Below are 25,336 nucleotides of genomic sequence, written 5' to 3' on the forward strand. Positions count from 1 at the left end.
CCAATTACTGTACACGAGCGTCTCCGAGCGACTCCAGCCTTTCTTTTCTGTCTCCTAGTCATCATTCATCCGACCGCAAGCCCGTTCGCTCAGATTACGCTCAAAGTTCAGGCATACCATGCGAGGGAATAAATAACCATAATTACTCGACTCACCAGAACGAAAAAATCCAACTCTTTTTTAAATGTCTCACCTCTCCACATCGCGGCTCTCTTTCCGCACGGAGTTCATGAGCCATACTAGGTAGGTAACTCTATATCACCTCCCGGTGTTCGAATACTACTTTACCTTGACTGGACGAGTCCACCATCATCGCGGAAACAAAGACCTGGTCCATTTCCGTGACATCCGGTGTAGCGGTCTTGCTATGGCACCTCGAAATAACCGAGTCTGATTGAAAGCCATACGGTAAAGGGGTCCATAAAATAGCTCAAATGGTGCGAGTTCGAATCTTGCGCCCAAAAATAGACCTAAGCAAGCAAGCCAGCCAGCCGCCTGTGTGTACAGGTGTCTGTGTAGGGTCGAATAGCAATAACGCCTTTACTGTATTTCACTCGCTTTTTTTTCCGTCCCAATACTTCTAATCTCAATAACGGGCAGGCACGCAATCGTTCATCCCAACAATAAATGCATTTCTGCATTTTTCCCCCCACGAATCTCGCCGAATCCGTGTTTTTCTTTCTTGAGTACTTCACGCACAACATATTCCATAGACTCGCAGTGACCCTTCGGCCTAGCTCAGTCCGAGCCGAGAACGAGGTATACCGTGCTTGAAGGTACCGACCGCCCGATACAGCAAACATACAGTAATTGATATTAACCTTATATTCTTCCGTCTGCCGAATAGAGTTCTCGTCTTCAGAGTGCAAATACATCAGGTCCTCATCTCCTTCGAGAAGGCGCCGCGGGCTATGGTAACATTATTGGGAGTGTGATTTCCACCAATCGATCGCTTGTCTGTGGTCGTGTCTGTATACCAAGGAAGGTAATTAGAGAGACACCCACCTTGACCACTACTGCAAATCTCCCGCGCGAGATGAATAAGAAGCTTTGCCCTTTTCACTCTCTCTCTCGCGCATCGCCGCCCTCGTCTGCAGGTCTTGAATCACGATCCTCCTGGCCTGTTTTTGTGGCTGTGCTGCATTTGGTAGGATTCTTGGTCACTCCATGTCCTGTGCCGTCTTGCGGTGCTTCTATAGTGGTTGTATCTCGTGCAGGGAGGGGGGCTGTATCTGTTCGCTTGCATGAGTTGAGATTGAGGACAAGACAGGAATAAGCGCGCGCGAGACACGAAGGATTTGCTTCCGTTGCTTTCATGTATGTTCTGCAGTAAGCGAGTCGTTATGTTTACCTGTGTCTGTGTATATCTGCTATCTATGTTGTCAGATTTGTTCTCATTGGAGCACTTGAGTATGCTGTACTGTGCAACCAGGCTGTCTCGTATATTCCCATGGATTTCGTCGTAGTCATGTTTCCGTCAAATCTACCCCAAGGATCTCAGCTCGACTACATCTTCGTCGAAACTCTTCCGTCCGGCTTGTCCATCTTCCATAGCTCCCATCAGTCTCACACCTTCCTCGTCGGTCCCCTCCAATCCCTCTCTGTTGCTGTGTCCAGCTAGTCCGTCACTTGTGTCGCCGCCTTCATCCGACTCCTTGGAGGGACCAGGGTCCGCACTGCTATCTCTGTGTACAGCCATGTAGATGGCAGAACCGAGGATCAATGTGGATCCGATGATAGACATCGAACCCGGTGTTTGGCCAAAAACGAGCTTGTCGAAGGTGAGAGCGTACAGCATGCTTGTGTAAGTCATGTTTGTTGCGCGGGACGATTTCTCGTAAGACAAGCCTGCTGCAAGAAGGAATTGCTGTTGTAGGTGAGACGTAGTTAGTGTTGTTGATTCGATGTCTAGTGCCCCACGTAGACGATGGCCGTGCCAAGGGGGTCGATTGCTTACCATGGTGAATCCACAAATGCTATGATATATGTCAGCATCTGATCTGCTATGCAGTCGTTGCTCTTGAAGTTGTTTTGAGGTTGGACTTACCCAAGGAAGATCAACATTCCCCATTCCCGTGCACTAGCAGGCAACAAAAACCCAACACCAGGCAAAGTCAATTGCGCAACAGTGCTGACTATCGTACACCATACGGCGAAATAATTCGTACTGATCAAAGGATGCGCTCTCCTACCTATCCATCTGATGGTGGTGAATGCACACACGCTGCCGAAAACACCAACCAGTGCGAGTCCAACAGCCGCGAGACGCTGTGCAGGTGTTACGTTGTCATAGTTGGACGCGTCAGGTATACCCGGGGATGAAGAGGTGCCATTGACGGGTACACCTGGGACCATGTCTCCTGTACTTCCTGCTGGTGGAGCGTCGGTTCCGGCACCTGCGAAGAGAGAAGTAGGTCGGGCAATGAAGATCACGCCAACAAATGCAACGAGAGAACCTATCTTCTCGATCCGTGTAAATGGTTCGTTGATGAGGAACGAGCATGCCCAGCAGGACAGTGAGGGGGCAAGGAAGGTGATGACTGTTGCGTCGGCCATAGGTAGATAAAGTAAAGAATCTGAATCAGAGACATCATGATGAGTGTGTCAATCGACAACTGAATGGGCAGGACAGGATTATGCTTACAATACATTCCGAAAACGCCAAAGAACCCGCCCAGGCCACGGGCTACGAGTAACGACCGCACCTCCGGAGCACCCAATGGAAAGTGCGGAGTCTTCGTCCACCACATGTACGCTGATGCTAGCACTACAGTGATGCTCATTCGCGCAAAAAGAATCTTCGAGTCAAGTCAGTCTACACAGCCTTGATTGTGTGTAATGTAGGGAACATCAGATGTGTCACGCACTTGAAAAGGGTGCAGTCCTTTGCCATTATTGCCTTCGACCTCCAGCATCCTAGTAGTGATATTCATCAATGTACCGAAGAACATGGCAACAAGCATATACAGTAGTCCTAGGTTATGGATCCAGATGGCCTTCAGTCTAGCACTCCAAGCTTTCCGCTTGTAAGCTTTCCCCTCTGGTAAGGAATGCTGTGCATCTCTATAGTCATGACGAGAGTACGCTGGACTGAGCGATCGAGGCCGCAATTGTTCATTCTCGTCTAATGACAGGTTGCTCAATGTGTCCGGACTAAGTGGCCTATTTGGTCTATGAAATGGCGGTGCTTCCAGAAATCGTGTGCCTTCCGGATCACTAGAGTGATGATATGGCTTCTCCGAGGTCACCCTATGAAGAGGTATAGTTGTTTCTCGCACGTGGCTGTCTAAGGGACTCGTGGACCTTGTTGTGGCAGATGAAGCTTTTTTGTCATCGTGGTAGTCAAGGTTATTGGGAACGGCCAAAGTCATAATCAGTCGCTGAGAATTGGCATTAAAGGATATCAGAGAAAGAGCTAGCTAATTGATCTACTCCGGACCAGATGTGACCAAATTATTGCAGCTTCCTAACCAGGCCAACAACGAACGTGAGGCAGGACGACTTAGGTTATGGTCGGCTGGATATGGATGGGAAGAATGATTCCTGCACAAGAGTTATAGCACTCGCGTGCTTGACTTTTTGTCGATCGGATTGGTTCATGAGCGCGTGAGTGGAGGGAATGGGGGTTATGTGCGGTTGGCCAATGAGAAGCCACGGCTCGATGTATGACAGCATGCGAAGTCATGATCTAACCTAAATAGTGCACCGCCCTCCTCCATTCGCCTATCTCATGGTTCTTCTGGGTCTGCGATACCGGAACAACGGTTGCTTTTGCATGACATGATAGCCGCGGAGGGGATCTGGCGGTGAATCTAATGTTAGCATTTTCGTGCTTGGAGGTACTTTGCACGTGACGCATCTAGGATTGGCGGTGCTAGACATGTTGTAGTACCTTCGTAGATGCCTCCCCCACTACCGTGTATTTCGTACACAATTGATGACCTGATGATGTTGATCGAGATGGTATAGTACGTAACATACGAACACGGATCTGTCGCCATCAGCTGAAACTCGTCAGAGGGTCCCTCGCATTCTGCAAGCTGACGTGTGGAGACCTCCCCCTAAGGTAGGGATATCAAGCTCATACAGCATCATAGGACGAGCACGGTATGCTGTTGCATGAAACATGCCACAAGTCAACTCACGTGTGCTGTCTCAAGACATGGTCTCAACCTGAGCTTCTCGGGCCTGATATGTATGACTTGCGCTCATGCACTCATGTTTCCCGCACAGCTGTGTCGAGTGGATGCCAATTAGCCGTGTGCAAGGCACTTTGCCAAGGATCATCATCCACTCAAGGACAGTCACAAGCAATACTATATCCGGAGACACCATCGAAGCCTACCATACACGGGTCGGAAGTAAGGTACCCGTTAGTAAGAGACAAGAGCATGCTGTCCTCTTTGATAGATGGATAGGTGAATCTTCTGCATATCAGTAGATCTACCGAAACCTTCGAGGCATGACTAATTGCACCTTTTCCAACACTCGCCCATGTAGAACAGGCCATGGCGATGTATGCGGATACGTGTGTTGAAAAAGGGAAGATGGCGTTGGAGATAAAGTAAACGTGCCCATCTTGGGGTGATCCCGTACGAGGATGCAATCCGAGGCTCTGATTCTCAGCACTGCCTGCTAATGGCAACGACGCTGAGATGGGCAGAGAAACCGGTAAGCAACAGTATACGAGTAACCTAACTCTAGACGAAAGCGCGCCCCGTGTTTGCATCCCTATGTACGTGTTCAGAGGAGATTATAGATTCGTACGCCAGATACCAACCATCTATGAGAAAGTGAAGGCTATTTGACGCGCATCAGGGTAAGTCTTGACCATATTCCGTGAACATATGGCACTTTGTGGCTTAGTGAGTCGCCACGCCAGTTGCGTATGGACCTATAATAGCTCTTATCGTTGTTCACCTTGTGCAGTTGTGATCATGAGAAATGATGAAACGCGGTATATCGAAGCGCACGGGGCACACATTCCCCATGTAAATTATGATTTCGTTTTCGTGCCCCGGATGTAAGGCACACTTGTACGAAGATAGAACGGCGGATCATTTGTGTGGCTGTTCGCCCGAGAGAGACGGAGGTAGGATCCTTGAGTCTTCTTGAAGTGTTCAACATGAAGGAAACGCTGGACAATTGGTGGACAGCCTTCCACTAAAGTCAAGTGAATTCTGGAAAACCACGATGCACATTCTAGCCCGTGGAATTGGACAAGATAGACGTTGCCTATCACGGTAGCAATCTCAGTAAAACAGTAGAAATGAAGCGAGAAGCGATTAAGCCGATCAAACCAGTGAAGCTAGCTCTTCTGTACGGGTCATGGCGGAGATGGAGGATATGGAAGATTCCTCAATACCTGCGAGCAAGGCGGATTTTCTCCAACGGTCTCGTTGCATATTTCCCGCAGCACATGAGGCCGAGGGTATAAGCCTGCAGCAGGTACGGGACTTCCACATGGTTCATCTCAAAAGACGAGAGCGGAAGTTGTTTGGTTGGACAAAACCCGCGAGGATGATGGATGCGGCGCAGGCAGAAGCGAGCCAAGCTACGGGAGGATAGATAAAGAAAGGCTTAGCGTGGGGAAAACAGATTGGAGGCGATTAGCGCAGGGATGCTAGGCTGTTAGAGGCATCAAGCTAACCTGTTCCTGGATGGGCTCATGCTGTTCAGTGGGTCTCGGGAAGAGTGTTTTTGTTATGATTGTGGATCAGGAGAGCGAAACACAAAGTGAAATTGGAGCTTGCGTGAGCAGGGGTTAAAGGTCAAAGTCTAGGAGTCGAAGAGACAGACACAAAGCGACTGGTACTGTATGTGAGAGGATGTAGAGCAGAGATAGGTATCTTTGGCAGTCTGCTCGACCACATGCAGGATGCAACAGGTTGTCTGTATATCGTGCCGTCTCATGGCAGATCGATGGTATCAATGCAGGGGAAATAACGGCTTGTCAATTTCATCCTGAAGCATACTTCTGCCATGGTGACACAGCGGCCTCAGGGTTTTTCGAGGCTTACTCTGTATTGGCTTCCAAGATGACAGCGATACGCAATAGCGAGAGGATATGGAATAGACGGGCAAACGGTCGGTAATTGTGGTTGACAATGCGCCCCTGCTTAGCGCCAACTGGCGGTGGATGTTATGGTGATGTGGTGGTCTTTGCACGAAGGCCCGGGTCCAGAGCGGAAGGCGGATTGGTGCGTTCCTTGAATCGAAGTGCAGTAGTTGGTCGGGGACTAGTAGTTAATGTAGAAGGACGGGGGTGGATATGCTCTATCTTCTTTCCCATCTCTAGGCGCAGGCGATTTCACAAACTACGAACACCATCACCAACTCCATCCCAGACCTCTCCCCAACTTGGTCTTCGATGATCTCAACGTTCTCGTCTCACTGACCCCAGTCCTTCCTTTTTTCAATTGTAGATAATCTTTGCCAGCATTCTTTTTTCGGGCCAGGATATCTCAGCCATTCTTTTTACTCCCCATACACTCCTTAATCCGCCAGCGCTTCACTTGTGAAAGACACTGCAATCACACCTCGACGCCGCGAAGCGTCACAGACACCCAATCGACAATTATTGTAAACACACATTGCTCAGTGGCAAATCGAGACGTTGTATCGTTGCTGTAGATAATCATCTCTGGATCACTCGACATACGCCGCTGCTATCTTTGGATTTCCACAAAACGCCTTTGCAGAAGCCCATAATCACGGCACTGTTCTTTGCTTTGCATCTGCAGGACGACCGACCATTTTGAGTAATTACAGCCACCGACCAAGCCGACATAATTCGAGAATGAAGCTCCAATTGAGCTCACATAATGTCTTTCATCCGCATAACTTCCACGCCCAGAGTGGCTCGAAAGCGACGCGGAGTATGGAAGGCGCGGCGACAGTGGTAGAGAGATCCGGCGCTTCTGTCACTGCGTCGTCCAAAACCCCTGCACAAGAAGCCAACACCGACAACTTGATTATTGGTCTTACCGTAGCGTGAGTTTGAAGATCAGCCAGAAAAACATAATCATCAAAACTAACCGGCCAACAGAATCCCCATCGCTGTAGCAATCGTGGTCTTAATTCTCCTACATCGCCGTGTCAAGCGAAAGCAAAGACAGGAAGATGCCGACGACAAGCATAAATCTCTGGACTTCGGCATGGACGACGTTGTCACCAGCAGCAAGAAGACGAAAGGAAGACAGCCCAAGTTGCCGGAGATGACGGTGACAGACATGGAGAAATCGACCTTGTCAACCATCCACTCGCACAACAAGGGCATGTCGCTCGACATCAACACTCCTTATCTTCTTCCTGCCGACGTTAACCAATCGAGAGAGTCTTTCGCTTCAATGTCAAGGACGCCTCTTGACGAGGAAGACCCTTACCGACCTGTGACCATGGCTAGATCTGAGGCTAGCTCTATTAGTTCTCCCATCTCTACCCGCAACCCCAAGTTCGGTGGCGAATCCGGCTCCAACACTCCTTCCGGTGACGCACCCCATGCCGGACTGCTCCAAAACGCTCAACGCATGTCAACTTCTGATCCCTTCGCCGACGACGCTTCTTCTTCCTCCTCGCCTGACAGCGAGCACCATCACTACGAGCAGCACCTGTCTCCTGTCGACAAACGCAGATCTCTAGCCACGTCTCAAACCCCTACCGTCCAGGTCACTCAACCCAAGGAAGTCCCTGCTGCCGTACCCAAGATCGAAGAACCCTATGTTGTCACCCCTCCATCCCCAGCAGCACAACAATCGCATCCTGCTGCTGCCGCTGCTGGACTTTCCATCAATGTCCCACCACCACCTCCTGTCATCAACGAGCCTGCGGTCGAAGAAGCTGCTGCTGCGCCTCAATCGAACCGCATGTCTACTGCCAACCCTGATGCCCGCCGAGTGTCCGTGATGGGCCTGAGACCTCTTCCTCCGGATGATCCTGCCGACAACCCTGAGCAGCGTGCCAACCGTATCAGATCTTTCTACAAGGAGTACTTTGACGATTCTAAGCCCAACCCGTCCGGTATCTATCCCCAGTACAACCCTTACGCAGACGAATACGAAGGTGGCTACCTCGAGGACGGTGCCATGTACGACCCTGACTCCGGTGACTTCATCCACGCACAACCACCTCGACCACCGTTCGCTGAAGGCATGACCCGTCGTGCCATGACCCCTGATTTCACCCCTGGCCGCCGCATGCGCAGCAACACTGCTTCTCTTCAATCTACTGGACACATTGACAACCCCGCTTTCCGTGGCCCTCGTGCACCTGCACAGAAGCCCATGCCTCCACCTTCGGCGCTCAAGTCTTTACCCACTCCTTCCAAACTTCAAGGCGACGATATGGTCTTCCTCAACCCTACCGACTTTGCCCCTCTGCCGACTTATCGCGATCAACAGCTAGGCCGTGGACCTGACAGTCCCCTGGGAGTTGTCAGACCTTATAGTCCCGCTGTTCCTGCTCACAACCCTCTCCTCAAGAGTTACGACGACATGGCCGCTCTTCCCAGCCCGTGAGTATCTTTCCATTTGTTATTCTATGAGTTTTTAAGACTTACGTAAATCGTTTCAGGCATCTCCTTCGTAAATCAGGCACCTTCACATCTCTCGACTTCGCACCTCCTCCGCGCTTCCGAAACGTCGATGGAGGAAGTGGTAGCGATGCAGGCAGTATCCGCTCGAACCGCAGCGGCATCTCCGCCATGCAAAACAACGCCATTCGTGCCGGCGCCTACAGAGTCTCTCGTTTACCGGCGCAAATGGTTGGCACAAAGGACGATCTCGCAATGTCATTACGTCCGACGTGGGAGTTGCGTGGTGTGAATCCCGGCTCAACCTAGGATGACACATTATTGTGTCGTTGACCACTTGCAGCCACTCTGAGACGAACCATGCCCCCCCACATCCCCGTTGAATCTACCAAATCCATCTCCAGCGGAGTAGAGAGATCATTATCCCCACCACGTTTTGTTTTGTACGGCGAATTTCTTTGTTTTATTTGGTTTTTTACTATTCACTTCTCTGAGCGCCAAAGTTTTGTTTTGTACCTATCTTCCGGCAATCTTATCTCGGCATCATCCATCCTCCCCTGAGCGAGGGGAGGCTTGCAATTTATCGTTGTTCATACGCTAGACAAATCGAAAGGAAAGGAGGGTTTTTAGAAGAGAGGAGGTGCACAAGCAAAGATTATCAAGAGAGAAAAGAAAACGCTCAGTAGGAAGAGGATGCGTCTCTGGAGGACAGAGGACGAAGGGAAGAGAAGGGAGAGAGGAAGAGAGGGAAAAAGTCTACATGGTACATATGCACGTTCTTTTCCTTCTTTCTGATCTTTTCTTCTCGACCTTATGTACCTCGAATATACCAAGACACGTATCGTGTTTTTTCTTATCCGTTACTTTTCTTGGCTTGGTATTTTTTTCTCCATTCATCTTCTTCCGATCGACTCGTCTTTTCCTTTTTTGCTTTGCTTTCTTTCGTAACTAAAACGTGTGTTCTCTGCTTGTTCCTGGTTTCAATGCGTGCATTTGTTCACTGGTACCACCCTGGAGTTGTTCTACCTGGCGTTCTCAGTGGTAAAAAGGGCGGTTTTGTGTTCATTCGCGTCCGGTAGTCGATGAGAAAGGTGTTTAGAAAAAATACAATGATCACAATATATGTACATACCTTACATACATGACCTTGTCTCTCACATGCCTAGTGACGGCCATTTCCCTTAGTTCTTTCCATCAGGCTGGCTCTGTCAATCCGACACCTGTGACTTTTCCTTTATTTCCCTCTTTCGTTTCCTCATTTCTACTCCCGATTCGCGTGCATGAACCGACAGATACACTTCACAGCGTCCCGAACGCAGGCCACCACTCCGTCATCATGACTCCTGTCCCTGTCCCCGTCGCGTTGGCGTTCGTCGTCAGATTTCCTGCTTCCGCTGAGCCTGATCCTGGTCCCGCTGTCCTCGTCATTGCATCTCCGCCTCCTGCTCCGCCTGCACCTACACTATCGGAGGTCGAACCCAGCTGCTGCTGCTGCTGCTGCGGGAGATATCCAAAACCCCCGGGCGATCCAGTATCGTTACTATACCCATACTCAAATCCCGACAGAAAAGCTGAAGACGAGGGATGCTGTTGTTGTTGCTGCTGCTGATGTTGCTGATGAGTATTCGAGAAAAAGCCTCCAAGACTCACGAGGCCGAGGTTCTGGTTCAGACCGTTGACGCCGATGGATTCCGAGGTCAGCCAGTCTTCGAAGGGGGTCGAGAGGAAGAGGTTTGATGATTGGTCGTCTGAGAGGGGGGCTGGATCTGGGTGGTTTGGTTGGTGCGAGTAGAATAAGGGGTTGCTGGGGTGTTCTGTTGTCGAGGACTGGTGCTGGTGCTGGGGATCGGGCGGGGTTGTGCTTGCGTATGTTGGGCTTGCGGTTGAATGCACGCCGCTTGGTATCGTGTTGTCTACTTTGCGTCGCTTTCTCGACGTGTTGTTCTGCTTGCTCTGCTGGACCTCACTCGTTTGTCTCTCGCGAAGACTGGCGGCTATGTACGACTTGGCCAACTTGGCGAATCCGTCGCATAGCCTGTGGAATCGGGTGATGGTGTCCGAGGATTCGTAAGCGGGGCCTAGGAGGATGGAGGAAACAAAGTCTTCGAGGAGAGATAGATCGGGCAGGGAGAGTGTGTTTACGCAGTTTGTGAAGATTACCATGAAGGGTGTGAAGGGGGTGTTGAGAATTGTCCTATAATGGTCAGCCTTACTTGTAGGTTACTGCTATGGTAGGAAAGAAGAACTACCAGTTGAAGTATTCAAGCCAGACGTCTTTGCTCGCGACCTGAAGTGTTCGAATCGCTTTCTGGTGGGACAACATCGCGGACCGAGCTGCGTTGATGCAATACGTATTGAGCGACAGTGACAGATGACTCGGATCTGTGTTTGCCATGGGCATTTTGCGATACACAAGCGTAAGGAGGCAATCGAGAAGGACTTCGTTGGACTCGCCCAGCATCTTGAAGTAGAACTGCTCGAAATCAGGCGATTTAAGCATCTGTTTTAAGTCAGCACATAATCACCGTAAGCTCGGGATACTGCTTGATTCTGATTTCAATGGCAAGAACGTACCTGCTCATTCTTTGCTGCCGCATCTTGGATCTGCCGAGCAAGGTCTTCAACGGCATGCATTCTCTGCTCAACCGTACTGGTCGAGGCGCCAGGACTATATAGCTTCTCGTAGATCATCCCATGTAGAGTCGCCACATCCAACGCGAGATGCGCAAACAAGCCCCAATTCACCCATCGAGGATCTGTAGGTGGCTCTGGATACTCGAGAGCGACATCGTAATCCTGAAAGGTCGAAGACACGCCTAAACGAAGCGAGAGACACTTGTCGTTGAAGTAGATGGTCCAGAACAAACCTTTCTTGATTCTTGCTTCCTTGGGGTTGTCCTGATTGATGACGTTCTTACGGTGCCATCCGAGGCTTTGGCATAACCTTGCACCGGCGCACGTCAAAGTCCAGCATAAGGAAAAGTCCGCTGCTTGAATGGATTGGGCTGACTGCAACAATGTCAGCACGTACTCTAGGTAGTGTCTGTCTCAGCCAACTTACTCCAGTAGCCAGAGCCGTAATGTTCTCTATTGTCGGCGCAAGTATCAGAGGAAATTTGAGAAGACTATTCTTCAGATTCGCCAGACAACGTTCAGCATATACGCGATATGCAACGCCAGACGCATCGGTCTTGTTTGGCGAATGTTCGATGAGAAGTGGATGTCCGCTGAACATGGAGTACAGTCCGCTATGCACTATGACCTGTAAAGCAACAGAGGCTTGCTCGGGTGCATCGTAAAATCGTTTACAGTCGTTCGCGAATTTATCGGCATCGAAGTCCATGTACCAATACCAAGCCAGAATGGTTTCATCACCGGTATCTGATCGATCATCAGCCTGTGGCCTCGGAAAAGAAATTCAATAAAATCACTGGTGTGTACCTTTGACAGCCCGTATGACTTCCATCGCTGCTGAGCGAGGTGGAAGTGGCTCTGGAGTCCCAGCTGCGCCGTTAGATGTACGATTCACCCGAAGACGTGAACCGTGGCGATTAGGCCATCCATGTTGTTGCATTTCTTGCAATGCAACGAGGGCAGCCGACACATCCGGATCGTTTCGTACATTCGTATTGTGACCCAGCAAGCTTTCCAGTGTGCTGTGAGCTTGTTGGGTAGAGGCACTCAGAGACGATTCACCCTCAAATTGTGCCGTGGCACTATGCTCAGGTCGAATACTCTCCTGGCCTGCATCGTGTTCTCTCTCATTCTCCCTGGGGTCTGTCTTGGGAGATAGTACTTTTGGTTCTTGAGACGACTGGTTTTCAACCAGACGATGGAGCAGGCGCTCGATACCCGTCAAACGATCTTCAATCGCATCGATCTTTTGTTCACTACAGAACGATATTCAGTGCGAGAACCTGCCGCAATCTGGAGAAAGACTCACTATTGGTTCGATATGAGCACTCGCTGACGCTGCTCTTTCGGAGGCCGATCAGAAGTGTGACAAGTTATTTTGGCCGTGGAGCAATTAGAGCAAGGCGTAGCTTTATCACAGCGGATCTTTTTGTTTTAAATCACGTTTTCTCAGCGATTACCTTCCAATGACGAAGACATTACGCGACTCACCTTTCTGGCTCGACAATTGTCACACTACTCACATACAATATCAGAACTGGACTATCGGGACAGATACATGATTTCTCAACGAACCGCTCGCGCTGCTATAATACCCAAAGGCGTACTTCCCGACTCCGGGTCTGTCATCTCAACGAATCACTCTGCGAACCATACAGGCATGGTCACCAAGGAAACGATGACTCGATAAGATCTGGACGATTGTAAAGTTCCGTTTTTCTATGTTATGTACATGTTCCCAACAGCATCAGAGGGGCACTAGTTTGCACTGGAGACCTTTTCCAGCTGCCAAGTCAACGTTGAGATTAGTCGCTCGTGAGCGCATCTGACTTGGATTGCAACGATTGAAATGCATTGCACACGTGCTATGGATACCTGCTTAATTGAACAAAACGAATGTCGCTTGTACCGTAGAATAGTAAATCCACGAACATGTGGTTGGGGACGTGGCATCGTGAAATATTTATCTAGTGTCCTATCTGGTTTCGTAATTCTACTTGTGCCAAGTGACAACACTCGAGCCTTTCGTGACCGACTCCTCCACTTCACCCGATACATGCAATGCTCAACGCCATGCTGGAAAACAAAGGACAAGAAAGGAAATTGCTACTGATCATGAATCTTTGAAAGCATTGTCTCTCGCAAAGGCAGCCATCATGTCCTCTCTGCGCACCGGTGCCGGACTCGCAACTTTCACTGGCACCGAGGAGGCCAGATCCCCTTCGTCGAGTCTCTTGTTAGGACTTCTCGGTCTGCTGCTGGGTGTCGAGGAAGGGGCTGTCGCTTGCTTTGGACTTGCACTATTCCTCGATCCAAAGCCCATTGCGGCAACCCCAGCTGACACCTTGTCTACTCCGTTTGAGATCACAACGGGGCTATTCTGAGGCTGCGCTCCCGGGCGTGGACTGTTCGTTCGACTTCCATTACTTGCATTAGTTCTCAGACTGTGCTCTGAGTTCTCGACACCTATTACCAGCGGCTCCCTCAGAGCACCACTCTCCTTGGGTAAGCTTGCAGCAGGAGCGGTAGGGGTACCGTTCATCTCTTCATCAGTGCGTCCATAGAGCTCAGGCCACCACCGAACTCTCCGAACATCCGGAAAAAGCAGACGTTCATTTCCAGGAACATTGTCGTCTACAGTAGGATCAAATGTAGGGTTTGTGAATTGATCGCGTCTAGAAAGGAAATAATCCCAGACGGATCGAGTGCGTTCGGCCAATCGAGCTTCCACACGCTCGCGCTCACTGTCCAGGAGGAAGGTACCGTACTGACAAGAGTAGAGCTGATAAAGGAGGCGGCGGAGGAAGCGCTCATTGTACTGAAAACGAGTCGGATGCTGCTGAAGAAGTTGATATGTCGCCTCCAGGAATTGGTGGAAAATCGGGCTGGTCTCCTTGACCTTGGTCGCATGCTTGTCGGCCTTGCTAGGTGATCCAGAGGGGGCGAGATCTTCAGGGTCGATGGCAAGGGACTCTCTGCTGTCGTTCTTCTTGCTGTTGTTGTTTCCGAACAAACCACGAGCGGCGGACAGGGCGCTTTCGAAGGCATTACCGCCGCCATTACCGGTGTTTGACTGCGATGCAGCGTTGGCTTGGCTTTTGCGATCTCCCGCACCGGCGACACGCTCATTCTCGACTTCGAACCACTTTTCGCTGCCGAGGAAGCCCGAGCGATGCTTGAACATGTGTCCGAACGAGACAAAATCCTTCTCCACAAGGACAATGAAGCCCTCGAGAGTGCGATAATACGGATCGAGACAGATCTGGCTGAGGGCGCTTATCTGACTGGTGCGATCCCAGCCATCGGAGCAGTGTATGAGAACATGTGAGTGGTTGATCCCCACCTGTCTGGCGACAAGATCGGCGCCGCGAAGAAGAATGGTAATGTAATCGAGCCACTTGCTCTTGGCCAGCAGCTCCTGACTAGGCGGGAAGTTGGTATAGTCAGAGGTGGAGCAAGCGTCGACGACTTTGTTGAGGGAGTCGCGCATGACATGGATGTTGGCGATTCCGAGGAACTCTTTGGTTGCATCTTTGTAGTACTCCATGTTCTCTGAACCCATACCAGTGGCCTGGTTTGCGATTGCGTTAACCTGTGGTCTTGCATCGACGATGAAGTTGCGTTGCTGCGACCCGTAGATCTTGGGTATGGACGCAGGCGTGGTCGAAAGATTGGACTCGCTGAGGGACAGCTGAGCCTGATTCTCTTCCTCCTCGTTGTCGTGGTCAGATGCAGGTGTAGGCGAGGGCTGTGAAGAGGCTAAATCGGCATCCTCGACACTGTTGGTATCAAGACCCTGCTGTTGAGTTGACGGACGGGCTGAAGTGTCCGAGTCACTCGTGACTGGGCGTGACGTGGCGAAGATTGCAGCGACAAGGCGCTCGTCCTGAGCATTTCTCTTTCCCTGGAACATACCAACCAGTGGCTGCGCGCTTCTTGTGATCGAACAGTTGTTCACGGGGTGAAGATAGGTCAGGGCGGGGATGCGAGTCTTGGAGCGGTAGCCGCCTCCGTATTTGAGGACGTTGTCGGAGATGGTAGACGGCACTGCGAGAAGAGCCGGATATGTCGGTGAGTACTGGATGAGAAAGGTCAGCAAGGAAGCACCAGATGGCGTCTCCGAGACCTACAGCGTAGTCCTTGTTCAGATCCGACAGCCTCCATCCTCGATCGGGCAGTTTAGGATTGATGCCCATTCTCCTGAACTCTGCGCGTACGTCATAAACCTCCCAGCCATTGATCGCCTTCTCTGCCGGCGGAGGGCTGTATTTGAAAGCATAGAGCTTGTCGATGCGATTCAGACAGGTAAGCGCTTTGATCGTCTCGTAGACATCTCTGGCCTGGTCTTCATCGTCGAATTGGAGGGCCAGGAAGGTGAAGTCTCTGCAGCGTAATCGGATCGAGGAAGGCTGTCTGTACATGGAATGGATGGGCCTGAAGGTGCAATAGGATATGATTGGGTAAGTGATCCATATTTCCTTTGGTCGCTGCCTGGTAGGGAGTGCTTGTTGGTGATCCGGATCCGGACGCGCGGGCGGACAGTATGAGAAGATCAGGTGGTGCTGAGCAAGGTGTAGAGTGCCAATCATAGATTCTCCTCGTCGACATAATGTCACTTTCTCCACCTGCTACAGTTATTTCTTGACTCGGTCAAAGGAAGCGAAGGCGTGTGAATGCATGCCTTGGAGATCCGTATTTTGTCCATGTCTGTGTTGGTATGGATGTTGTTGTTACACAGCACCGCATCAAGTGAATGAGGGGTGATCGGGGAGGGGCATCAGTATCCGGACGTCATGGGATAGCGTTGAGTTGCGCGCGATAGACGACTTTGGGTTTGTTGCAGGGTATATCTGTATTAAGATGATTGACGAGGCGGGCGCAATGAGGCAGCACAGTGCTGTACTGCACGTATAAGCCTCGGGGCGAGTGGTGGTGTATTATTGTTGCAGTATACTGTACCTTACCTTTGTACAAAGAAGGTAATTAACAATCGTGAGAAAGTGATAGCTTACAGTAGAGCAAGTTATCGTACAGTAGAATAAGGTATGGGGTAGAGAGGAGTACGCGGGTCGAGCAGCAACAACACCAGAGATACTCTGTAGATAATTACAGTGCACTACAGCATCATGTGAACCACTTCATTTTTATACCTAGGGTAGGGTCAGTAGGTATGACGGAATGTCAAGGATCCGCCGTCTGCCTTGAAATAAAGTAAGATATCTTGCAACAAATAGCCACAAGGTCAGGCATCCATCAATCAATCTTATCAGCGTGCGAGATTGCTTGGCACAGATAGCCTAGCTCAAGTAGTCCTAGTCTCGGGAGCGTGTGCCAAGCCCGCACACATTCGAAACCCGCTTCGCTTTGGCAATTGTCAGTAGCACACACGCAGCCGACGCTTCTTCGACCTTTTCGACGACCAGCGATTCTTCTTTAACGCCCTCGCCCATCCTCCCCTAACGTCGACCAGCACATATCGATCGCAAACATGGCCGCAGTTCAAGCAGCAGGAGCCATGTGAGTTTCCACCTTCTGCACTTTTGCACTTTTGCCCACTTCAGCCCCGGAAACAGCCAATACTGAGATTGCGCACGACGATTGTTGGACGAGGACGAAAAAGAAGACACACAGAAAGAGACAGAGCAAGAGCAGTTCCGCTGACCACGTCAATCACAGCTCCAAGAAGAGAAAGTTCGTCGCCGGTACGATTACTCCCACCTCATTCATGAGATCCATCCCTCCGTATGCGCGAAGCGAGCGCGCACAGTGGCCCGCCACCGCGCGAGACTTGGAGGATACATACGGCGAACATAGCGAACAAGAATACTGAGAAAACAATGACAGATGGTGTCTTCTACGCCGAGCTGAACGAGTTCTTCCAGCGTGAGCTGGCCGAGGAGGGTTACTCTGGCGTCGAGGTCCGCGTCACCCCCACCGTCACCGACATCATCATCCGCGCCACCCACACCCAGGATGTTCTCGGTGAGCAGGGACGCCGCATCCGCGAGCTCACCTCGCTCATCCAGAAGCGTTTCAAGTTCCCCGAGAACTCTGTCTCTCTCTACGCCGCCAAGGTCCAGAACCGTGGTCTTTCCGCCGTCGCTCAGTGCGAGTCCCTCCGATACAAGCTCCTCAACGGTCTTGCCGTCAGGAGAGCATGCTACGGTGTCCTCCGTTTCATCATGGAGTCTGGCGCCAAGGGTTGCGAGGTTGTCGTCTCTGGCAAGCTCCGTGCTGCCCGTGCCAAGTCCATGAAGTTCACCGTATGTTCTTTCCCTTTCCCCGGCAGTGTAATAAAGCGAAGTTGCTGATTTTAACCAACAAACAGGACGGATTCATGATCCACTCCGGTCGTCCCGCCGAGGACTTCATCGACTCCGCCACTCGCCACGTTCTCCTCCGCCAGGGTGTCCTCGGTATCAAGGTCAAGATCATGCGCGGTTCCGACCCCGAGGGCAAGGCCGGTCCCCAGAAGACTCTCCCCGACTCCGTCACCATCATCGAGCCCAAGGAGGAGCCTTCCATCGTCCAGCCTGTCTCCCAGGACTACGGTGCCAAGGCCGCCGCTGCCCAGCAGGCCGCTGAGCAGGCTCGCGCCGCCGAGCAGGGTGAGCAGACCGAGGCTCCCGCCGCCGAGGCTGAGCAATAGACGTCTTATCAATGGTGATATGATCTGACAACAAGAGGAATTCGGGCATGGTTCGGGTGTTTTCATCAATGCTTCGTTGCAATTGTTATGGCGACACGTAAATGGAGTAGGCGCTTTTATTACGCCCCAAAGATGGGTCTTGAGGAAAAATAATCAAGAGACTCACACATCACGTCAACAAAACAAACCTTTTCAACTGCACACTCCCCCCTAAAAGTAATTTGCTTATATGAGAGAGAAGTGTGAAAAATGATGAATTTGAACGAGCCATTCTGATTCGAACTCGGCCCACCGCAAAACACACCCTTAAAGGTCAAGTTATCTGACCTGTATAACACTCTTGATCTTCTGTCATGAACAGAATAGCTGTGTCGCCACACGAGCAACATGACTATGAAGCTGTGCGGTCTCAAGTCAGATCAGTCCTAACGTTCACGAAGCGAAGGGCAGTCGATGTGTTGCTCTCAGAAGTTTATGAAACCACTGCATGTATCCACCGTTGCTGTCATCGTTTTGATACATATGAAAACATAGCCACATATAGGGGAATTATGCGTACCACCAATCTCCCCAATCTCTCCCCATGACCGTCGAGGAGAGCATGGGGGAGTCCGCTGCACTCGGTGACTCGTACGTAAAGGATCATGAGATTTGTAGCTATGTGCAACAATCTTGACGCGGGTGTCCGATGATGTATACATCCTGAAATCTCGCGTAGCTGCATAACAGAAACTGCGATGGCCATCGGCTGCGATTGGTTTGTCTCCCTCTGGATATCGCCTGTGAAAAGGTGGAAAATGGTCACAAGGCGGAGAAGATCGTTGCCGCCTTCCGACAAGTGCTTTGCGGAGAATTCGCGTGGAGTGGAGATTTTGGTGAAGCCAATGACGGAATGGTTCGCGGCCAGCCAAGCTCCAACCGAAGTTCGAGGCGAGAGGCAGCCCATGTTGTTTTTTGCTGCTAGTTCAATCAACGATTACTTTGCCTTAACCCGTACTTTTGGTGAGCCTAACGAAGCGGGTCGGAAAAGCCTTTGACCAAGTTCGAGTTAAGTTGGGACGACAGAGCGCCATGTGTGAATGATGCTCGAAGCTTTGTGCGGCTCTGGATCCAGGCCCTGATGCAACTGTCTGATTGCATCCTCATCCGCATCGCATCCATTAGTTCCATTAGCAGGACCTCGAGTAAAGTACTTGGACCTTGAGGCAAGGTAGGCGGGAAAGCTTGCTTCTTTTTTACATCATCGCCCTGCCGCTGCTCTCTTTCCCCTCTGCTACTTGTGCATGGCGTGTCTGTCGCTTATTACATTGCTTTGTTTTTGCACCCTCGACGGTTGTTGCCTGACTGATGTCTGAATATAGTCAAGAGGTTCCCAACTTGCTGCTCTGTTCCTGAAGCAATCTCGTATTTTCACTGCCCTACGATCAGCCGCTACCCGCCGTTCGTTTCTCCATATCACCCATTGTGGGGGCGGAGCTCTGATAAACAGCCCAGCCCAACAGCTTCAGTATATAATCCTTCGTCGATCGCCTTCCTTCTGCGCTTTCGTCTTTCTTGCCCATTTTTAAAGAGCAACTCAGCGTGTCCGAGCTGCGATCATGGCCGCCGACGCAGAAGATGTGTACTGCACGGTTGGTCTCTCATATATTGACTATATCAACATAGTGCCCAGACTGACGAAGCGAAGCTATTGATGAGCGATTCTTATCTACCAGGTGAATATATTTGAACAATAGATGTGCGTGTACAGCTATCTGACCAAATCACACTCAGGCGCTGCGGTACTGGCTCATTCCTTGCGAGACAATGGCACCAAAAAGAAGCTGGCCTGCTTGGTCACCATGGACAGCCTCCGGCCGAGTACGATAACAGAACTCAAGGCCATCTTCGACTATGTCATCCCTGTGGATCGCATAGGAAACCCGAGCCCGTCTAACCTCTATCTCATGAATCGCGGTGACCTGCTCTACGCATTCACCAAGATTGGTCTTTGGCGCCAGACGCAATTCCGCCGGATCGTGTACATTGACGCTGATGTCGTGGCGCTGCGGGCTCCTGACGAATTGTTCGACCTTCCGGACACCTTTGCTGCTGCTGCAGATGTTGGTTGGCCCGATATCTTCAACACCGGTGTCATGGTCTTGTCCCCGAACATGGGAGAGTATTGGGCCCTCCGTACGCTTGCCTCGACGGGCGACACCTTCGATGGCGCCGATCAGGGCTTACTGAACCAGTTCTATGAGCACAAGAACTGGCATCGCCTGAACTTCACCTACAACTGCACCCCTAGCGCTAACTACCAGTACGAGCCAGCATATCGCTACTACAAGTCAAAGATCTCCATGGTACATTTCATTGGCAAAGAGAAGCCCTGGATGACAACAAGAAGCAAGGATGCTGCTCCTGGTGCATACAACGAACTGCTATATCGATGGTGGGCGGTTTACGATCATCACTTCAGAGCACCCGTACGTGTGCGAATTTCCCAAATTTGAGTAGGCGGTGCTGACCAAGCCGATGCAGACATCCGAATACGCCTCCGGACGTTACACCCCTGCCTCCTCCGCTGTTGTGCGACACGTCGCCGAGCCGGAGCCCTCAGGTACTACCAATGTGGAACCGGAAGCGCTGGTCACAACGACAGAGCCGTCAATGGCAGAACCCGTCGTTCCAGCAGAAGAGCTAATCAAGGGAACAGTTGGACCAGTCAACACTGTGGCACTCAGTGACTTCAATCCTCCTATTATGGAATGGGATGCGACCAGGTTGGTGACCGGAGATGGACTCTTTTCTGACAATATGCTGACTCTTTCTCTAGATCAGCACCACCTGCCGAATCACGACCCGAGGCTGCCAATTTCCCCACTCAGACGTATGTCTTCACCGAGAACAAAGAGCTTTTCCGCGCGCCAAAGTCATATCCGGAGCCACCCAGAGACATGTGGTACGACGTGCCAAAGGAGAAACCAGCACCTCCGCAAGTCAAGCCGCCTTCGATCTTCCCATGGGAGCAGCGAGACCTTCCGAAGCCGTCGCGTGTCTTTGCTGAAGACATACAATCCCCTCCAGCCTCATCGCCCACCAAAGAAAAGGCAGAGGAAGAAATGGCGCCTCCGACACCGACAATCAAAGTCACGGCAGATGAGCCATGGTCAGCTTTTGAGTCTAAGAATGCGTGGGATCAAGTTACTGGTATTGATCGTTATGTGCGCGCGTTACACCAGCGGAACAGAAGTTCGATCAGCGGCGGATCGCGGATGAGCATCTCAGAAAGTGTCTCGTCGCCCTCTGTTGAGACATCGACGCCGTTCGAGAGGAAGGAGTCTTTGATCTTGACCGACTTTCCGTCCGAGGTTGACAGACCGAGTCTGCCGGTCACGCCAGCTCCTATGAGACGATCCATGTTCTGGGGCGAAGAAAGAGACGAGGCGGGCAAGCTGCCAAGTGCGGAGGGTGTACCTGACCAGGCTGACTGGGTAAGACGCACCTGTCAAGTATTTGGTGTCGTATGACTGACATGTGCATTAGGACCCATCGGAGAGATTGGAGGAGCTTAGAAGACATTCCCTGATCCTGACACAGACAGATCTGACCCTGCCTAGCAAGATACCCAACAGGGCTATGCCACCCAGCGCAGTCGAGGTCCCGGAGGCAACATCCCCGACCAAGGAATCAGGTTTGAAGACGGTCGAGGTCGCGCCCGGCATTGTACAGGATGTCCCAGCCAGGTCGACCCCACCCGTTGAGGCCCCTAGACCCACACGGGCTGGCGGTGTTCGTTTCGGTGCGGTGGATTTCATCAAAGAGCCCGGTGATTGGGAGAGAGAAAAGCTACTTTCACCCACAGAGGGCGATGCCGAGGACGAAGATGCTTTCCTCGGCGAGTGATTTGCTGTGAGGAGGCTAGCATTGCGATTACGACACGAAAGAGACTCACGATTTTCTTAAGAGGGGTGTATGGTCCAGAATGGTCGTAAGAGGATGTGGGATACAAGGGACAGAGGAAGAGAGTATCATTGCAGATCTTTTTGCTGTTGGTAATGACCGATACCCCCTTCTGCATCTTTTGCGTTAGGTGAATTACTTTTGTTTTTTCTCTGATCATGTATAACTATATGCACCCCAGTGTCTTTTTGTTTTCTGTATATATGTATATCAAAAGCCAAGGTATCTCATAGCATAGGTTTTTGCTTTCCTTTCTACGCATGTCACGATTCTTTGCGGTTGTCTATAGAGCACACTGTGATCTACTACTAGAGCCCTTGCTCAGTATATCGCTCGCCTACCCTGTGTGGCCCCGAAGTCGGGCATTGTTTTGGTTATTACTGTAAGTAGGGTCTATGCAGGGCAAGGTAAGGTACTTCAGATAAGCGAGATTGAGGTACTTTAATCTTGTACTTGTACTTGCACTTGCGCGAGTGATCACCAGCGCTTACCGTCTACAGTATCTTGGCACTAGAAATGGTCTCTGAGATAAGATATGCCTAGCCAAGGACTGTCAATTTGCACTCACTGTACAGATGAATGTGGATGTGGACCATTGAGGTGTGAGAGAACTAGCTGGTATGAACGCAGATGTTTTGGTCGTAGTGCAAATTGAAGGTGAATGACTATCCATGACCAGGGAATAATAGATACAAAAGCACCACTTCCAGCAATGAGGGGAGATCGTCAAGGTCAAGGCAGGTAGGTAATTACCCCACGTGGAGTTGGCAGGTACGGTACGTGCCCTGTGATTATTTGTCCCACACAGGAAGGTACGGTTCCTTGTATCCAACCTTGTCCTTCTCACACGCAGTACACACAAGACACATACACCCAGCCAGACCCCCACACCCCCCCCCTCTCTCCGGCAATACAATCCACATACATACCAAGGAGAGAAACAATGTACTACATAACGCAAGCCCTGCACGTGCCGCAAGCACTGCTCTCCGCCTACGGCCTATACCTCTCCTACACGAGCATCCAGAACCTGCGCCAGTACGAAGCACAGAGCGAAAAAGCCGCCGAATGGAGCAACACTGCCGCCGAGCAGCTGCACAAGACCAGGACCACGCAGGCCAATGCTGCTATCACCGTATGTTCTCTCACTCGCGCAGGCGCATTCATACTCAAACAAGAGTTGTCCCGGGACATAGCTGATTTTCGCCTGCCAGATCCTCCTCTCTTTCTCAACGGCCACAGTGCTGACTTTCGTCCCGCACGCCCTGCCGTCGACCGTTCGCTTCGTGTTGTCGCCTGCTCTGCTGGTCGCGACTCTCGTCGCCCGCGGCCATGTGTCGAGTTTTTGGAGTAGCAAGGCCAAGGTCCCGTTCGTGCAGGGGTATAATGAGGCGATTGGTACCACGAAGGATATCGTGGATGTGTTGAAGCTGTTGGAGTATAGTTGGGTTGGGATGAGCTTTTTGGGAGCGGTGGTTGGGTATTAGTAGTTTGCAATGGTTGAGGATCATGGCCTGGGGAATGGGCGATGGGTGGGAATGGGTCGGACTGGACTGGACGAGCGGCGAGATTTGGTATGGAAATGAGGTATGGTCAGGACAAGGGCTGGGAAACACGGCCTGGACGGAGAGACGCTCCAGTGAGGTTGTGTGGGATCATGCTCTAACGACGTTAATGGATTGCAAAAACCTATGCGGACTGGCTTATGATTATGGGTTACACTCATCTACGGAAATAACGACAAGAGCCACGTACTGATCTACATCAGCGTCATCGATATACCTCTCTGAGTATCCACGATTAAACTTGATTACGAAGTCACATTCAACTTCACGTTTACTTTCTCGTTCAAACTGAACTCGATCAAAAAGTCACGTCGAATCCACTCCCAGCAAAAGAACCTCTATTCTCCTTGGAAGGCTTGATAATAACTTCATATTCAGCAACAACTCTACGATTATGGATTTTGAATCATGAAGCGTAGCAAGTAGAGAGAGAGCACAGAGTAGAAGAGAGCAGAGGACGAGGAGCACATACAGGCTTACCCCCCAAGTCAAGCAGCCATTAAATACCCTGCATAACCTTACACCGCTTCAACTTTACTATTAGGAAAATATTTAAAGATATACATACACTACCCATTTCCATCACGCAAATATGAACGATAGAGGATGGGAGTGAGAGGGGAAAAAAAAAGGAGGAGAAAAAATATTGACCGCGCCAGGGGTCGAACCTGGAATCTCTTGATTTCGCATCCAATCCGAAGAATTGGAATCGTAGTCAAGCGCCTTGCCATTGGGCCACGCGGCCTCGTTGATGTCTATCTCGCTCGCCCTGAAAGATTATATACTTTCCTCCGTGAGCATTTTCCAGTCAGGCGTGGTTTTGTCAAGGTTGTCGTGTTGTATCGTGAGTTGTGATCCACGACGTGTAGTATGCGTATGACTCACCCTGTAATCAGACCAAAGACCTTGTGTACCTAGTCTTCGATTTCGTACAGTGCGGGGCTCAGATCTACGGGGCTCAAGTCCACCAACAACTCATCTGCTGTACTTCAAAGTCTGCTGCCTTACCCTGCACTTCGTACATTACAACGCCCTGACATACGTAGCTATTACGAAGGCTGCTTCGCTTGTGGCTGATCTTGCAGCGCACAGGGGCACATGTAGGCAAGGTAGGTAGGTAGGTAAGCAGGCTCTGGGCCCCCTCTCGCTTAGGTCTAGATATGTAGTATTGACCTGTGAAGATCTGCATGGGGTTGTATATCTTGGTTGAGTGTTCGTGAGGTTGAAATATCTGCGCCCTGCCCTGTGCGTGCGTGCGTGTGTGTGTGTCCCTCTATCTCTCTATCTCTCTGCCTCTGCTTTGTTCAACTTGTCTCTAAGGTCGGAAACGATGACGACCCAATTCCTCTGTCCACGCTGGTGTAGCGGGAGGACGACACGATGGTCGAGTCGAAGATCACATGGTTGGTTTTGATAAAGCTTTAGGTATCATTGCATCTTTGCTACGGCTTCCTTGGTCGTGTCGATTTCTCTGATCCTATCTAGAAAGGTGCGGTGGAAGGTGCGGTGGAAGGTAAGTGAAGAGCAGAGTCCAGGTACAGTAGAGCGATGGGATGGTCATGGCGGCATTTTAGTAGTCGATATTCACCTAGTAGTCAGTGCCTACTCAGTGCCGTCGTGAGCCAAGGCTCAAAGGTCTACTGTGCTGTAGACTGGGTTAGACACGTAGTGTGTGAGGGTATAGTGGCTCGAGGTCTACTACCTACCTACGCTTTACTACTGTGAACGGCCGCAAAGTCTTCAATATCACTTCGTTGAAATGCTCTAGTGCATACTGTCGCAAATATGGCATTTCGATGTAGATGGCGTGGTTACTGACACGGCCGCATGTCTGGCAATTGGAGGGGATATTTGTTCTATAAGAGCAATGAAAGTCACAGTCTCTTGATGGATACTGCTTGTGTCCTGTTTTAAGATATTGGAGATATCCAGTCCAAGTTCCCCAGCTTGAGACAGAACGTAGCCTAGTCGGTTTTCATGGACTAGCATTGTCTCAACCTGAAAAACAACAAC

At 50.8% G+C, this 25,336-nt stretch overlaps 7 protein-coding genes across 7 annotated transcripts; 4 read left to right on the forward strand and 3 right to left on the reverse strand.

Annotated features, from left to right (window-relative positions):
* Positions 1-1,483: 1,483 nt before the first annotated feature.
* AAFC00_004503 (uncharacterized protein) lies at positions 1,484-2,963 on the reverse strand (the record flags this gene model as incomplete). The annotated part of the gene is made up of 5 exons (XM_069344154.1): positions 1,484-1,867; positions 1,958-1,976; positions 2,048-2,576; positions 2,645-2,798; positions 2,868-2,963. The coding sequence occupies 5 exons, from the start codon at positions 2,961-2,963 to the stop codon at positions 1,484-1,486; spliced, it is 1,182 nt and encodes a 393-aa protein (XP_069196571.1).
* Positions 2,964-6,799: 3,836 nt separating this feature from the next.
* On the forward strand, positions 6,800-8,839 carry AAFC00_004504 (uncharacterized protein; the record flags this gene model as incomplete). The annotated part of the gene is made up of 3 exons (XM_069344155.1): positions 6,800-6,993; positions 7,049-8,512; positions 8,572-8,839. The coding sequence occupies 3 exons, from the start codon at positions 6,800-6,802 to the stop codon at positions 8,837-8,839; spliced, it is 1,926 nt and encodes a 641-aa protein (XP_069196572.1).
* A 990-nt stretch (positions 8,840-9,829) lies between these two features.
* On the reverse strand, positions 9,830-12,793 carry AAFC00_004505 (uncharacterized protein; the record flags this gene model as incomplete). The annotated part of the gene is made up of 8 exons (XM_069344156.1): positions 9,830-10,724; positions 10,780-11,030; positions 11,105-11,539; positions 11,592-11,911; positions 11,972-12,420; positions 12,474-12,589; positions 12,656-12,679; positions 12,740-12,793. 8 exons carry the CDS (start codon positions 12,791-12,793, stop codon positions 9,830-9,832), a joined length of 2,544 nt encoding a protein of 847 aa, XP_069196573.1.
* A 484-nt stretch (positions 12,794-13,277) lies between these two features.
* AAFC00_004506 (uncharacterized protein) lies at positions 13,278-15,869 on the reverse strand (the record flags this gene model as incomplete). The annotated part of the gene is made up of 3 exons (XM_069344157.1): positions 13,278-15,242; positions 15,295-15,789; positions 15,846-15,869. 3 exons carry the CDS (start codon positions 15,867-15,869, stop codon positions 13,278-13,280), a joined length of 2,484 nt encoding a protein of 827 aa, XP_069196574.1.
* A 783-nt stretch (positions 15,870-16,652) lies between these two features.
* Positions 16,653-17,813, forward strand: AAFC00_004507 (40S ribosomal protein uS3; the record flags this gene model as incomplete). Its single annotated transcript, XM_069344158.1, has 4 exons — positions 16,653-16,681; positions 16,841-16,866; positions 17,009-17,427; positions 17,493-17,813. The coding sequence occupies 4 exons, from the start codon at positions 16,653-16,655 to the stop codon at positions 17,811-17,813; spliced, it is 795 nt and encodes a 264-aa protein (XP_069196575.1).
* Positions 17,814-19,411: 1,598 nt separating this feature from the next.
* AAFC00_004508 (uncharacterized protein) lies at positions 19,412-21,701 on the forward strand (the record flags this gene model as incomplete). The annotated part of the gene is made up of 6 exons (XM_069344159.1): positions 19,412-19,444; positions 19,501-19,528; positions 19,587-20,281; positions 20,337-20,578; positions 20,632-21,289; positions 21,342-21,701. 6 exons carry the CDS (start codon positions 19,412-19,414, stop codon positions 21,699-21,701), a joined length of 2,016 nt encoding a protein of 671 aa, XP_069196576.1.
* Positions 21,702-22,701: 1,000 nt separating this feature from the next.
* On the forward strand, positions 22,702-23,245 carry AAFC00_004509 (uncharacterized protein; the record flags this gene model as incomplete). The annotated part of the gene is made up of 2 exons (XM_069344160.1): positions 22,702-22,893; positions 22,973-23,245. 2 exons carry the CDS (start codon positions 22,702-22,704, stop codon positions 23,243-23,245), a joined length of 465 nt encoding a protein of 154 aa, XP_069196577.1.
* Between the last annotated feature and the right edge of the window lie 2,091 nt (positions 23,246-25,336).

Source organism: Neodothiora populina (genome assembly GCF_041146345.1).
Source record: "Neodothiora populina strain CPC 39397 chromosome Unknown canker_contig_3, whole genome shotgun sequence".
NCBI classification, from domain to species: Eukaryota; Fungi; Ascomycota; class Dothideomycetes; order Dothideales; family Dothioraceae; genus Neodothiora; species Neodothiora populina.